Source organism: Xenopus tropicalis, chromosome 3 (assembly GCF_000004195.4).
Source record: "Xenopus tropicalis strain Nigerian chromosome 3, UCB_Xtro_10.0, whole genome shotgun sequence".
Lineage (NCBI taxonomy): Eukaryota > Metazoa > Chordata > Amphibia > Anura > Pipidae > Xenopus > Xenopus tropicalis.
The window spans coordinates 51,236,312-51,252,789 of NC_030679.2; the positions used below are offsets into that span (position 1 = coordinate 51,236,312).

The following is a 16,478-nucleotide window of genomic DNA, read 5'->3' on the forward strand; positions in this document are numbered from 1 at the left end:
TTTTGTTTGTCTGTTCATTGTATCCGGATTTATATGTATCCTCAGGGATAGAAGTACAGCTATTGTCTGTCTAGGTGAATGCATCTATAAAGAAAGCAGTAGCATCTAAGGGCAGTGGCTCTGCAGTTTTGGTAACTTATAACAACCAATCAGCAGGTAGTATTTTATAGGCTGGTTTTCAAGTTAAACCTCTTTCTGGAACAAGTGCAAAAAAGACAAAAAAAAACAACATTTCTGCAAATGTTTAGAGCAAAAGTTATATTTGCTTGTATTTGTATGTTTTGTGTAGTGCTTCTTGATAAACTTAAGACAATTTTTTTCAAGAAATGTATGGTAGTTAAAAACCTTTTCTATGTAAAATAAACAGAATGAGACCTAACGTTTCCAGAGTAATAGTGCTTAGTTTGTGATAAACCCTTTGATGTCATATTTCTATTCCCACTGTCTACGTTGTGGGGATTGCATTATGGGAATTTTTATTTACAGACTGTTTTGTCTCTCTCCCAGTGAACTCAAATGAATATCTATGAGTGCTACTCACCCTATACTAGCAATGAAAAATAGGATTATAACAGATGATATGGGAGAAAATTGAAAATTAAACAAGGCTAAAACTGCAAGAAAAAAGCAGAAAAGTGAAATTATACTAGCATAGTATACTATGCATTCATGTTTCAAAATTACCAAAGTAGCCTTTAAAAAGGGAGTCTTGAAGCGAGCCTTTTGCACATATTTTAGTTGGCTACTAAGAAACGAACCAGAACGCTCTTACTCTTATTACCTATTGAGACATCCCTATATCCATACATGTACATCCTACTTACACACATTTGTGAGCTATGTTTAATTTATGTATAATAAAAAGTAGCCAGAAGGTGCTTAATAAATATTGTATCCCTGGTATAATACTGCAGTGTATAACACAATGTTGACACCACTCAGGGCCAGGCTTAATCATAATCATTGATATAAAGATTTCTGATTGTAGAATGCATAATGTTACAATTATATGGGACATATTTATCAAAAGGTAATAAATATGCCCCATATTCTGCAACTTGCTGTTTTCTTGTATGGGATTTTTGGAGCACATATATCTAAGGGTGAGAGTTTATAGAAATCTTATTCAAGAGAAATGAGAACTATGACATTTTCCTGTGGTGGCAAGGTCTATTTTCAATCTTTAATAAATATGCTCAAAACTGTAAGCTTGTTATGAGCGCTAAACAAATCATACACCACAAAGAGAAACAGCAAACCTCTGTCTTAAGGCATTATTTAGGTCCTTGCAATACCATATACCTTTGAGATTGATGCTTACAAGAATGCTGTCTAATATCTACTATCTCTGCATGACATATCTTCCTGAATCCTCCCATAACTACCAGGAGAGTGTCTTCTGTCATTTATTTCATATGACACAGTTTTGTGTCAGAGCAGAAATATATTGATGCATCTGTAAATGTATATGTGTTTTATGTGCGAAGAGTTCTTTCTAGATGAAATTATTTCACATAATCAACACACTTGAAAAAAGTGTAATGTGGAAAAAGTAAACATTTTTAGCAATAATTTTTTTTACAGGTGTCTTAGCAAATGTGTTCCGAAACCATGCCACGAGCCTTACAAAAGGACGGAAATGGTGCATATTTGATGGACCAGTTGATGCAGTTTGGGTGGAAAACTTGAACACTGTCCTTGATGACAACAAGAAGGTGAAAACAATGATGTCACAATATCAATGGACTTTTTTTACCTGCAGAATTATTTATTATACAGTGTAATAGAGTACAGAGTAATAGTACCCCTCCTTACTTAGATTTTCAAATGTGTTCTGTTGAAGCTGCTTTAGAATTATTGTTTCCAGCGGTTGGGGCTTCTGGCACTGAAGGGCCCATAATGATACATCTAGACTACTGAGCCCCAATCAAAAAGTTTACTGGTCATGGTGGATCCCTCAAATATTGTTTAACTCATGATTATTACAGGAATGGGACCTGTTATACTGAATGCTCGGGACTTGGGGTTTTCTGGATAAGGGGTCTTTCTGTAATTTGGATCCCCATACCTTAAGGGGCCCATTTACTTACTCACGAACGGGCCGAATGCGTCCGATTGCGTTTTTTTCGTAATGATCGGTATTTTGCGATTTTTTTCGGAAAATTATCGCGACTTTTTCATTACCAATACGATTTTTGCGGAAAAACGCGAGTTTTTCGTAGCCATTCCGAAAAGTTGCGATTTTTTCGTAGCGTTAAAACTTGCGCAAAAAGTTTCGATTTTTTCGTAGTGTTAAAACTTGCGCAAAACGTCGCACCTTTTAAGTTTTAACGCTACGAAAAAAGCGAAACTTTTCGCGCAAGTTTTAACGCTACGAAAAAATCGCAACTTTCGGAATGGCTACGAAAAACTCGCGTTTTTTCGCGCAAATCGTATTGGTAACGAAAAAGTCGCGATAATTTCCGAAAAGTCGTAAAGGCGCCGAAAAAATCGCAAAAAATACGAAAAAGTCTCAAAATGTTCGTTTTCCAATCGGAATTTTTCCAATTCGGATTCGAATTCGTGGGTTAGTAAATCAGCCCCTAAGTCTACTAAACAATCATTTAAACATCATTTAAAACCAATAGGACTATTTTGCCACTGAAAAGGAATATTGATATCTTAGTGGGGATAAAGTACAAGATACTTCTTAATTATTACAGAATAAAAAGGAAAATTTTTAAAAAAATATGAATTATTTGATTCAAATTGATTCTGTTGGAGATGACCTTCTCACAATTTGGAACTTTATGGATAAAGGGTTTCCGAATAATGGATCCTATGCCTCTGTATTGCTTTGAAATATTAAGATGCTTGCGGAATATATAGTGAATGATATACAACCCCCACAACTGGGGGGGGGGGGGGGGGGGGCTTGGGTGTTTAGTTAACTGACCCCTACAGATAAAGCCCCAAAGCTTATTCCATACTCAATATGCATTACAGCATGCATGTGATAGGGTCCATTTGAAGTTGAAACTATCCCCTAATTCTGTACAGGAACCCAATGCATGTAAAAAGGGTTGTTCTAAACAAACACCCTTTTTCTATACAGCATATTTTTGTCTACAAACACAGTTGCTTTCCTTATGTAGAATTCCTTTACATAAGCAGCATCACAACTAGGTGTGATTCAGGGGAAAACATACTGCAGTAAATTGCCTGCGTCAGGGAAAAACTAGTAAACTATTAATAGACAGAAGTCACTAGTATGCAATTTTAACAACATACAATCCTGTATTTTTTTTTTTTATTAAAATAAATTAAGGTTAATGAACAGTTTTCTATTATTAACAGCTTTGCCTTATGAGTGGGGAGATTATACAGATGAGTCCGCAACAGAACATGATATTTGAGGTCTTGGATCTTGAACAGGCTTCCCCTGCCACAGTGAGCAGGTAAGTTAGACACTATTTTGAAAATCTGTAGTAATTCTCTAGCAGTTCTAGTCTGAAAATTGTGAATACAGTCCCAGGGAAGTATGTACTATATATAATACACTGTATAAGATATCAGGGAACTTTCCATAGATCTAGTTTATGCAGTGGAAGTAATATAATGCTGAAACCATCATCCGTTTGTCTTAAGCGGACACATTTCTTCCCATATCGTATACATTTCTTGCCTACTTAAATTAAATACCAAGTGAATGTTCCTTTTACTTGTACTTATATTTTTAATCACTATGTGTACCTAATTATCCCTGTACCCAACCAGCATATACATTTTGGCATGACAGGTCCCCCTAAATAGGGACTTTTTAAAATATATTTCACCCAATACATGCAAAAAGTGCTGGTCAAAATGAACAGCATTGTTCATAATCTTCCATGCCATATTTGGGCCAACTTATCATAAAATAATGATACCATACCAAATGGACATGGACATGTTGGGGTTATATATGGCCTGTGATCTTTAGCTGCAAGATTCTGATACATGCCAAATCTGCATTTGGAAAGGTAATATTATGCATATGAGTTCATTAGAACCAATCCTGTATAAAAAAAATATTGTAACCAAAATTAATGCACAGATATCAGAAAGTACTATACTGATGATGTTATTTGCTAATTATTCTGAAAAAGGGTTTTCTTAGTAGATGTTCCTGTGATTTACACTCTGCTCTTTGGGACCTGTTTGTACAGTAAATATGTGCTGAGAGAGTCAAAACGAGGATTTGCACACTTTAAGCATTATGTTAGAGACCAATTATACTGTGTAGCATTGCATTCTACAATGTGACCCAAACCAGCACAAGTGAAAAATGAAATAACTGACAATCATTAGCCCTACTTTGCTCTTGAAAAATATTTTACTTTCAGGAACTTGTTATTTTTATGTGATTATAGAAATATTGGGAAACTCACTCTATTTTCAGAATCAACCCCAAAACCCAATTAGCCTAGTTATCTCTGTGTAGGGGTTATGCTAGATTCAAAACATTTGTTTTCAACTATATATTTAACTATGGCCTACTGGACATAACTGTCATAAACTAAACTACTCTGAAATATGAAGTGTGTAGATTTTGCATGCATCTTTTGATTCAATATTATTTTGAAATTTACTAAGATAAGATCAGTATGGCCATGTTTTATAGGAATGGAGCCACTCTTATTAAATCTTTTGGCGAACCAGGACAGATTCGCTCATCACTAATTGTGTAACCACCTCTTCCTGGAGCAGTTGTTAGTTGGTCTGCAGAATAAAAAAAAGGGATTTGTTACATCACATTGCCTCTGACATTGCCTTTAACTTAAAGGAGAATGCAAGTCAAAATTTAAAAAGCATACTGCCCAATAGTCCTCCTATTGTTTAGTAAAAACGCCACACTTTTGGCTCACCTAATCAAATATTTACTCGGTCACATTTACTTTACATTTTCTAGAACAAGCAGCCATCTCTAAAAAGCTATTCTCCCTTCCTTTCCCTCCTTGCTTCATACTGCACATGTGTTTCATTCCCTCCCCTCTGCCAGATCCGCTTCTTATTGGCTGGTGGGCATGTGTAGCTCAGAACAGGAGTCAGGATCAAGTTACACACATGCTCAGAGAATAGGAAGGCTGCCGCTGGCACCTACAGGAAGGGAAGAGAGATTTCAGTGATGTCACTGTAGTCTTCACACTGCTGTAGGCTGCCAGCACCATATCTCAGAGAAGCAAGCAGGGATCTGGGAACTTAGATATGCACTAAGTACTTAAAAAGAATGCCTTTATACTTACTTTTAATTTATATTAACCTTTCATTGTCCTTTAAGTACAAAAGTCTGAGCCTGGGATAACATACCTCATTGAGCAGAAGAAAGTCTGCTTTTTAATTATATATTAATTAATTAGTGATATCAATTCTAATTATAGACAGCGACTGAAATGACACCCTGTAGTTTTATATGGGGCTACAAAATCAAACTGGGAGTTGGAAGCATTAAAAAAAGTAAACTGTACTTTGGGCTTTTAATTGAATTGAAGATTTTTCAACAAAATTTGCACATAGTTGCATCCCTTGGCTGGATAAAAGGTACTCGGCTGAACAACTCAGGATTACAAATGACAAGAGCACTTAGGGGAAAAAGTTTCAGAATGAAATGACAATGTCAAAATAGATTTAATTAAAAGGATTCTATTTCCCCATAGTTCCCCTTTACACATTGTTTCCAGCTTCTATTACAGAATACTTGTTAAATTGCTTTTCTTTTTCTATTTCACTGAATACTATACCTCTAAGGTGCCTTATGCCCTTTCGGATAACTGAAAAAAGAAACTACTATAAGCTTACAGTTTGAAGCTGTTTACTTTTTCTTTGTAATTTTTGTGACTTGTGTAAACTCCGTCTCACTGTACTTTTCAAGTTAACAAAGTATTCTGTGAAGTATCCCTCAGGGCCAATATTACCTTAATATAATATAATTTCAACATTTTGTATCAAAGATAATATGTTTTCCTATAATAATATATACGATTCTTACTTTATGCAAAAACACATTTGAAGAACCATAAACGTAAACTCTTTACATTTTATTGGTTATTTTGTTCTGAAACAAACTAATATAACCCCCCAGTTATTGCTGGAAAAAAACAGGTTGTTTAGTTGATTTATTAATGTATTGCTGCTATTTGAAAAACAATTATACATCATACAAGGGCTTTCAAGATTATACATTGTGTTTTCTCTTTTTTTTCTTAAAGAGCAATTCATTAAAATGTGCTAAGTATTGTAAATTTCAGAGGGAAAGTGGTACAATTATTATTTTTTCCTATATTAGAATGACTGTATGAATGTTCAAATCCCAAATTTTGGGGCTATTCCAAATAGAGATCCAAAGCAGAGAATTGTGTGTTATCAGGAAGATGGCTGATACAACAGTGCTACTACATTTCAAAATTCTAGCAAACTATTTTTAATAAGGGGTCAATGACTTGAAGCTTTTGATTGCTCAACTGTTTTAATTATTAGTTGAATTGGAATACACAAATGGCTATTTTTAAGGATCTACCTTTGAGCCACTTCCTGTTTGCCCTTGATATTATACGATAATCCAAGAAACTCAGCCAAGACTTAAGCAACAAAATTGTGGGCCTTCACAAACCTGTTTTTAACTTGGGAGCAAGGTATCTGTAAAAACAATTTTACACAAGTATGGCAATCTTGCAGCCATTCACACATTGCATTGTTCGGAAAGGGGGCTCAGAAGCCTCTACTGCTAGCCTTGCATAAAAATGTTAGACTAAAGTTTGCAGATGATCACCAGGATAAAAAAAACCTAACTAACTTTATAGAGGAGGGTTCTCTGGTGAGATGAAACAAATATAGAATGGTTTGGCCATAATAATCATTGTTATTTTTGAAGGAAGAAGGGTGAAGCTTTTAAGCCAAAGAAGGCCATCCAGACTGTGCTTTTTTTCTGGAAAAGAGACTGCTGCACTTTAGACATAAATGGCATCATGAGGAAAGATGGATTGTGTAAAAATTATGAAGCAACTTAAAATGTAGTAGCATGCTGTCTTCCAGCATGGCAGTGATTCAAAGCACACCTCCAAAGTAGAAATATAGCAGTGACCGTTACAAAGCCCAAACCTGAAAAGTGTGAGATAAAGAAGGCTCACAAACCTGACTTACCTACACCTTTTGCCAGGAATAATGGCTAAAAAATTTAGCATCATATTGCAAGAAGCTTGTGAAAATGTACCCTATGTAATTAAAATTAAACAATCAAAAGTCAATGCCTCTAAATACTTGCAAAAGTGTATGCAAACATTTGACACAAAGAAAAACAGTTTGAGAAAATAAAATCTGAAATAAATCCAAACAATTTTGGTAATGCTGACCTATACCAACTGCTTGTTGTAGCTTTGGGTGCAGGCTGCTGATCCCACTGCCCAGGATCACATGTAACTGAAATCTGAATGTGCTGCAGCACTCTGAATCTTGTGCAAAGTGTTTATTGTGCCAACAAATCAAAAATAAAATAAAAGCTGAAATAAATCAGTCTCTAAGCTATTACTATGACATGACATCATATAGAAATAAAGAAGGTGGACCAGATTCAATTTAAAATGCAATTCAATTCATAAAAAAAGTCTCTCATGGTTTATCACGTGAAGACTCTGGAACTAAATTAAAAGAAAATGTTTTTCGTCTCAAATTGAATCTTGTCCATGAGTTTTCATGTGATAAACCATGAAATAACTTTTTCTCACTGAATTGAATCTGGCCTAATATATGGTAACATAGGAGTGAAGTTGTAAAACATTAAGTATAAACATTTTTAGCAAAGGTTCATGTAAACATTAGAACTATACACATATAAGTTAAAACATATCTTACATCTTCATCGAAAGTAGATTTGCCAAATTGTAACCTCATAGACAGCAGCTATGTCTCTCTTGTCTGTGTTATCCGTGCTGTGACCGTAAGTCTATAGAGGCAATCTGCTCCAAGTTTTTGCTGTTTATGTAAAGGAGAATAAGGGGTGCTTGTTATTGGTATCTGAAGCCTTTTTAGCATTGCCTGTTCCACAAAATTTGCAGAGTTTCTCTGTGCAATGCAAAGAATATTATATTAACAAATACTACCAAGTAGTGGGTTGAGCTAAATATATAAAAGTCATTCTAAGTAGCATGAGTACAATAATAAATAATAAAAGTAATTGTGCCCCTTCAAGCTTATGCATATTCAACTAGATTCAACCAGCCTTATTAACTAATGCATGAGAAAGTGATCAGATCAGTTATCCTATATTTATTGAGCCATAGTAACATAGTAAGTTGGGTTGAAAAAAGACATACGTCCATCACGTTCAACCATAATGCCTATATATACCTGCCTAACTGCTAGTTGATCCAGAGGAAGGCAAAAAACCCCATCTGAAGCCTCTCTAATTTGCCGCAGAGGGGAAAAAATTCCTTCCTGACTCCAAGATGGCAATCGGACCTGTCCCTGGATCAATTTGTACTAAGAGCTATCTCCCATAACCCTGTATTCCCTCACTTGTACTGAGAGCTATCTCCCATAACCCTGTATTCCCTCACTTGTACTGAGAGCTATCTCCCATAACCCTGTATTCCCTCACTTGTACTGAGAGCTATCTCCCATAACCCTGTATTCCCTCACTTGTACTGAGAGCTATCTCCCATAACCCTGTATTCCCTCACTTGTACTGAGAGCTATCTCCCATAACCCTGTATTCCCTCACTTGTACTGAGAGCTATCTCCCATAACCCTGTATTCCCTCACTTGCTAAGAAGCCATCCAGCCCCTTCTTAAAGCTATATAATGTATCAGCCAGTACAACTGATTCGGGGAGGGAATTCCAGAACCTCACAGCTCTCACAGTAAAAAATCCTTTCCGAATATTTAAATGGAACCTCCCTTCTTCTAAACGAAGTGGGTGCCCTCGTGTCCTTTGGAAGGACCTACTGGTTCAGATCAATTCATTTCAGCTGTGATGATATATTTTAATGTCTAATATAATGTTAGTTGCCCCTCTGTAACTAGAAGAGAAACATTCTAAAGAAGGTTGACTAATTATAAGCAACAATTATTTTAATGCAGTTGGATTGAAAAGTCTCTAGCAAATTTGGCAATAGATTAGTTTGGTTTACTTAGGCAGATAAAAATGGTTAAATACTTATTATCACTCTCAAAATTTTAATTTTAGGCATATTTAATTAGTGATGGATTTATTTTATTAAATATATTCATTTTTTCTAAATTACACATTTGAAACTGCCATGGAATTGTTGCCTTTGGACACACCAGGCAGAAAACTGAATGTCACAACTTTGGCTGCCATGGGCCTTTGTCTTGCTTAACTCTGTTATGTCAGTCACTGCGAATTAAACCTGTTTAAAATGCAAAATCCTTTATTCATTTAAGAAATTGGTTTTAGACATCAAAACTCTGCATGAAAATTCTGTTTAGAGCAACCCACATGGGGCCTTAGAGAGCGTTTTAAACTGAATTTACAACTTGTTCCAAAACAGCTACATAGAAAGACTGTTACTAAAATTGCCCGGCAAATACTCATGCCTAGTGATGAGCGAATCTGTCCCGTTTTGCTTCGCCATAAAATTTGTAAAACAGCAAGATAAGAAACACATTTGTCGCCCTTATTTTTTTGTCGGCCGCGTCTGTTTTGGTCACCCATGGCGGTTTTTTGTAGCCAATGGTTCTTTGACACAGCCACGCCCTTTTTTGACGCGACTGCGCCCGATTTGACGCTCTGCTAATTTTTCTTTCATGGAAGTTTCGCCAAACAATTTAACAATGTCAATTAACCAATGTCTTAAACATAACGTTGAGGGTAGAAAACATAGTTACGCTACCTCTCAACATTATTAAGGGGTTATGTAATAAAAGGCACTAAGTTTGCCCAAAAGCAGTAACCCTTAGCAACCAATCAGGAGAAAATATTTACTGATCACCTGTTTAAAAGCAAACATCTTATTGGTTGCTATGGGTTATAGCTCCTGGGTAAACTTAGTGCCTTTTATTGTATATGGGGGTTTAAGGGCTAACAAAAAAGGGAAGATGTAGTCACCACTAAATTTTAAACCATTAGGCAGGGGTGCAATGAGTAATAAGGGATAGTTTACTTTGAAATAAACTTTAGAAGGATGTAGGCACTAATATTCTGAGACTAGTTGCAATTGGTCATTTTTAATCATTGTGGGTTTTTGTTTTTAATGATTTTGCTTTTTATTCAGCAGCTTTACAGTTTAGAATTTTAGCAGCTATTTGCTTGCTAGGGACCAATTTACCCTAGCAAGGCAGTGGATTCAATGAGACACTGAAAGATGAAAAGATGGGGCCCTGAATATTGTTAGTAATAACAATAAAAATAACAAAATTGCAGCCTCTGGGAACAATCACTTTTTGGCTGCCAGGGTCAATGACCCCTGTTTGAAAGACAATTTTTCGGCGAAGCGAAACGGGATAGAATCACTCATCACTGGTTTTTAACGTGACAATAAGATTACTTTTTCTCACTGAATTGAATCTGGCCCATAGTGTGAACTGCCATGTTTATAGAATTAATTCCTTTTTAGCTTTGCTATTGTTTGCTAAGAGTACAAACCATTTTGTTTTGTAGGTGTGGAATGATCTACATGGAAGCAAAAGACTTGGGTTGGGAACCATTAACTGACTCGTGGCTTGTGGGTCTTCCAACCAAACTTTCTGCAGAGCAACGACAGATTATACAGGTAGGATTTGTTGTAGTCATAGCATTAGTTATGACTATATTTTGCAAGTGTAACCCCTCATCATGGAACTGGGTGAGGACAATTATCAACTTTAATTTTTAGATATTACATTTTCTGACTGATTCCTATATGTCTCCTAAAGGCTTAATCAAATACAACGTTTTAAATATATATTTATATATATCTCAAATAAAAAATAAAATTCACTAATAATAAAATACAAATGGATTGGAAAAACTAAAACATGTTATAATAGGTTAATATTTAAAGTGTTTTAAAGAACTGGATGTACAAGAATAGGATTCTCTCTAGATGTCTTTCAAAAGTTTTCAGTGATTTTCTTTAATTACAAAATCCTACACCTTACCTGTAGAAGCCCTACAAAAAATATTGGGACGATATTAGAAATCCCAAAGCTGTATTCTGTACTGAAGTAGGATTAAAAATTCAAATGTCATAATATAAAAAACATTTGCACCAAGTGGACTTACCCTTAACAACCAGCTGGTAGCATTTGCAGATTTGTGGTTTCAAAGCAAACATATGATTGGTTGTATAGGTGATTAGACTTAATGCAATCTTTGCAACTTTTATTACAGTACCCCGTAAGATGCTTTTTTTCTTAAGATTTGAGAGTTTTTTCGTGACTCATATATATCTGAGAATATTTTTTGGAAACCTGAATAGATGCAATTTATTCAAGACAAAACCTTACTGGGACAATTATGTCCAAGTTTTTTCTTAAATATGCTATTACTCAAGATTAAAAAAAATGTAGTGGCAGAAAAAAACGTGTGTTTTTTTACTCGTGATCATGTTTTTTTGCCCCTCTGATAGAGCTGATACATCTGCCATTTATTATTTCTAATGTAACTAGAATTTTTAGTGTTATGATAGATTCTCTTTGAATTTCAATTGATTGCTATGCGCATTCCAAATAATTCAATTGTATGAAGAAATAAATTATTCCATAACTAAAATGCTTCAACTGAAATAATTTGCAATGTTGATATAATTAAAAATCAAAATCTCAGCACAGACAAAGATCTGCCTTGATAATTTAGTTCCCAATTTTTGATTAACACAGCAAAAGTGTAAATATCGAATAAAACCAGATGAATGTCAAATCATTTCTAAAACTTGATTAGAGCTTCATATTTTCAGCTTATTTTTAAATGTGCTTCTCAACTGGTAATTGGGAAAGCAGTATACATATTTTCTAGACTTTGAAAATAGTCATTAAAATTAATTTGCCTTTATAAAGCCCATAGCTAAATATCATGAGGCAGTCATTCATCCATATATTTAATTATTTATTTTGCAAATGGAAAAGCATGCAAAACCATAGCCCTAAAAGACAGGAATTGGGCATTGTAAGACTTTAAAACTCAATTATCCATATAAACACTAAATAATATATGACTGCACAGCAAATTGGAAAATCAAACTTATAAGATATATATAACCTAAATAGACAGTATAAAGCCACATGACACTTCTTTCTTTATATGTATGCAGATAAGCACACTCTATAAGTAATGTTAGATATATTGTTTTCTCTGGTGGCGCAGTCTGTGCATGCCAACATTTCAAAAGCACCACCATTTAAAAGTGTTTCTATTTTTAACCTTTAGATTTTAGCTTATCTGTTAAATATGAAATGCAGGAATGTGGTAGCTTTCACCCCTAAATGCAAACATTACAAAAAAGTAATCTTTAGCTCACACAGTAGGTACCAAAAGCTGTAGGACCAGCTCTCGTTTTGGGGCCCAAAGATGCATCGGGGTTCCAGCTAGTGATAAGCGAATCTGTTTTGTTTCTGAAAAATTCATGAAATGGCTGAAAAATCGGGGAAAGGTGAACAATTAGCAAAACGCATTGAACTGAACATGCGCCATTTTTTTGCATGCGCCATTTTTTATACTCAACAAATTTTTATGCTCACACCATTTTTTACAACACAACTTCTTACTCCAAATGCATTAAAGTCCATGGGTGTTTTTTCTCACTCCAAATGCATTAAAATCATCATCGGCATTCTTTTGCGGGGACTTTCTTGTCTTGGCTTTTTTTGCTGCAAATTTTTGCTGCAGTTTCAAAAAATTTTTTACAGATGGCGAAATGCAGAATTTCACTAGTTCCTGCCTAAAGTCAGATTAGATTTTAATTTCAGATCTAACATTTATAGGCTGTCTTGGTTATTGACAAACTTCAGGGTGAATATTATGAGGGCAAAGGCCCTCAAATACTGTACTATAGACTAATGTTTATTCATTGTGTGAGTCTCAGCCCATCAGGTTAGTATTTTTATTACAACCCATCAATGTAGGGTTGCTGACTGGGAAAAAAGGTATAAATGATGGGCAAAGCTCTATACCCTTTGTTTATTAGAATACGCTTTTGGGGAAAAAAAACTTTTACCCAAATTACTTTTAGATGCAAAAGTATTTATTCATTAAAAAAAAGTCATAAATAGGGCCCTACATGTGCTGTTACAGTTACTGCAGGTTTCAGAATTGTTTTCCTTCCTATTGCAAGAGGAAATATTTTCTGTTTCACTTGTCTGCATGGAAATAAATAGTGATGAGCGAATTTGCAAATCAGCGAAAAAATTGTGAAACAGCAAAAATAAGGCGCATAAAATACAATAGTCACACATTTTAAAAAATAAATGCCCACATAAAAAAAGACCTGTCAAATGTATGTTTTTTTTTGCCGCACACGTCATTTTTGTTGTCCGCGGAAATATTTTGTCATGTGGTGAATTTCCCGCAGCTTAATTTTGCACCTGTTCCATGAAACAATGCACCAATGGCAAAACACAGAAATTCTCTGCCAATCCATGCCTGGCAAAATATTAATATTATTATTATTAATATATTTAAATCTCTTGTAAAGATTCTAATATCAGATCTTTAACAATTTAACATTTTTTGTTGATTCTAGTTTTTGAATTGAATGTGGCAATAAATATATATTTTTTCACATTCAGAACTTTGACTTTAAGTTTAAACATTTCTTGTCTAATGTAATTTATGATTTGATGTACAATTTGGAGTAGGTTTTGCCTATGTTTGGTTATTCATTCATCTTATAGTTCTGACCAGCTGGAAACACAGATTTTTGAAGCTTTGCCTACTTCCTTGTTGTACTTTACACTATGCAGATGGAATGCAGTATAATTGTTTAAAAATAAGTTGCCATATGCTACTGAACACAGAAGATTATTACATTAACACCAGTTCTAATACATTTCACCATGCTGTTATTTTATCTAAACTTGTCTCCATGTATCATTCAATATCTAAATAATTGTCGAGTTGAAACCAGCAATAATATTTCCCTAACATATGGTGCAAGAATTTTTGTTTTTGTGATTATGCATTAATGACAATATATATATATAAATCTTCTCTATACAATTAGATGAACTAAAAAAATGCCTGAAGTGCGATCTATAGTACCTCTGTTTTATATTGTACTGTGATTTGGTAAATAGAAGGAACTCATTTTCTGTTTCTCATCATTATTAATTTTATTGGTAATATACCCTTCAAACTAGAAGAGAAAGAGAACATTGCTCCAGTGGGAAAGTGTAAGATGATAAAGTTTTATTTTTAGGATCTGTTATTGCTCACTTTAATGTAGAGAGAAAAAAGAATATTAAATGTGCATATGAGCAAAACTACATTGCATGTTTTATCAGGATATGCTATTAAATTTCTGCATAAATACAAATATTTATACATTTTTTAAAATAGAAAGATGTAATGTACTCACAGATAACTAGCCCAGGTGCCTCTAAAAATAAATCATAACGATGTAGAAAAAAATAAAAACACTTGTGAGACCTTTTTAAGACCCAAAAAACAACCAATAACCCTGGTGAGTGAGAAATTAGTGCCAAACCTGCCTCTGTGACATCATAGGTGCTGTATGTGTAAATGTTAGAGTACTAATACACTGTCATTTGCAGAAAACATTAGTGATGAGCGAATCTGTCCCGTTTTGCTTTGCCGAAATATGTGCGAAACAACAAGAAAATTAGCAAAACGAAGCCAGAAAATAGAAGCCAGTGAGCCAAATGAGCATAGTGTGATACATATAGAATGGTGAATGATAAATAAAATATGGCCATAACTGAATGGGAAAGAAATAAGAAAGTTTTAGGATGCGAAAATGCTAAAGAGATAAGCAAAGTATACATAGGGGCTGATTTACTAACCCACGAATCCGACCCGAATTGGAAAAGTTCCGACTTGAAAACGAATATTTTGCGACTTTTTCGTATGTTTTGCGATTTTTTCGGATTCTGTACGAATTTTTCGGATCCAATACGATTTTTGCGTAAAAACGCGAGTTTTTCGTATCCATTACGAAAGTTGCGTAAAAAGTTGCGCATTTTGCGTAGCGTTAAAACTTACGCGAAAAGTTGCGCATTTTTCGCGTAAGTTTTAACGCTACGCAAAATGCGCAACTTTTTACGCAACTTTCGTAATGGATAGGAAAACTCGCGTTTTTACGCAAAAATCGTATTGGATCCGAAAATTCGTTAAGAATCCGAAAAAATCGCAAAACATACGAAAAAATCGCAAAGTACCGATCATTACGAAAAAAACGCAATCGGACTCCATTCGACCCGTTCGTGGGTAAGTAAATCAGCCCCATAGACTTAGACCACCTGTAAGGTATGTGGATCTTATAACAATTGGCTAAAATACTGATGTAAGGATCAAATAGGCCCAGCTGATTGCATGTAGGATTACTACTCACAATTGTGATGGAAACCCTTTGGTAACACATTGAAAAGTTGCATTTGTTTGTTTGCTTTCCATGAAAAAAAACCTTTTTTTTTAGCTGTCACTCCTCAGCAAGCCAGAACAATTGAGTGCAGAAAAACAGTGATTTCCAGAAATCACTCAGTTCCTCTGCAATCAAAAAATCTGGCAAAGGATGGGTATAATCCATAATTCATAAAGTCTGGGGTACATTTCACAGTTGGTGCCCACAGGGGCATTTTTGGAGTCCTTGTTGTCCTGAGGTGTCCTCCCTTCGCATCAAATGCTTATCCATCGCAGAGGTGTGAGGGGACATTGCATCGCTAGTAAACTCTCTTGCACTAGAAGAGCTGAAATTTAGAGCTGAAATTCCAATTTAAAAAACAGAATTTTAACTGTTAACGTTACCAGGGGCTGCTTTTGCATCTCATAACTTGCGGGCTGCTGCGCCTGAGGCAAGTTTCTCAACTCGCCTTATGGCAGCAGTGGCCCTGGGTGGCCAAGCTTCTGAAAATATCACTTTTATTAATGCATCTAATGCTACATTTTTGTCTTATTTTTTATAGATGATGTGCAAGTGGCTGCTTCCAGCTTGCTTAGATTTTGTTGAGAAGAAATGTAAGTTTGTTATTAAAACAACTAGCTTGCATCTGACCATGTGCATGCTGAAGCTTTATGAAGGTTTACTGGCAAATATAAGGTGAGTGAGTGACAATTTCTTACATTTTTAACATAGTGTTTAAAAATGATGCTTTTATTAAAATAAGCAAGTGTTAAGAAACATAGAGAAAATAGATGATATTACTCCTTGGTTGGAAGTTATTACCCAGATATTGTCTGGAGCAATAGTTCTTACAGGACATGGGAACAAGTTTACAAAATTGTAGCATGACAATATTTTTTAGTGACTTTTTCCAGGCACTTAGAAGGCCATAGAAACAAGCATAGATGTACA

General features: G+C 34.9%; 1 protein-coding gene across 1 annotated transcript in view; it reads left to right on the plus strand.

Annotated features, from left to right (window-relative positions):
* LOC100490346 (dynein heavy chain 3, axonemal) overlaps positions 1-16,478 on the plus strand; it is a 522,485-nt gene that overhangs the window by 274,939 nt on the left and 231,068 nt on the right. The window contains exons 34-37 of the mRNA XM_031898872.1: positions 1,585-1,715; positions 3,337-3,437; positions 10,634-10,745; positions 16,090-16,223. Coding sequence (XP_031754732.1) covers positions 1,585-1,715; positions 3,337-3,437; positions 10,634-10,745; positions 16,090-16,223 — 478 coding nt within the window. The remainder of the gene's footprint in view (positions 1-1,584; positions 1,716-3,336; positions 3,438-10,633; positions 10,746-16,089; positions 16,224-16,478) is intronic.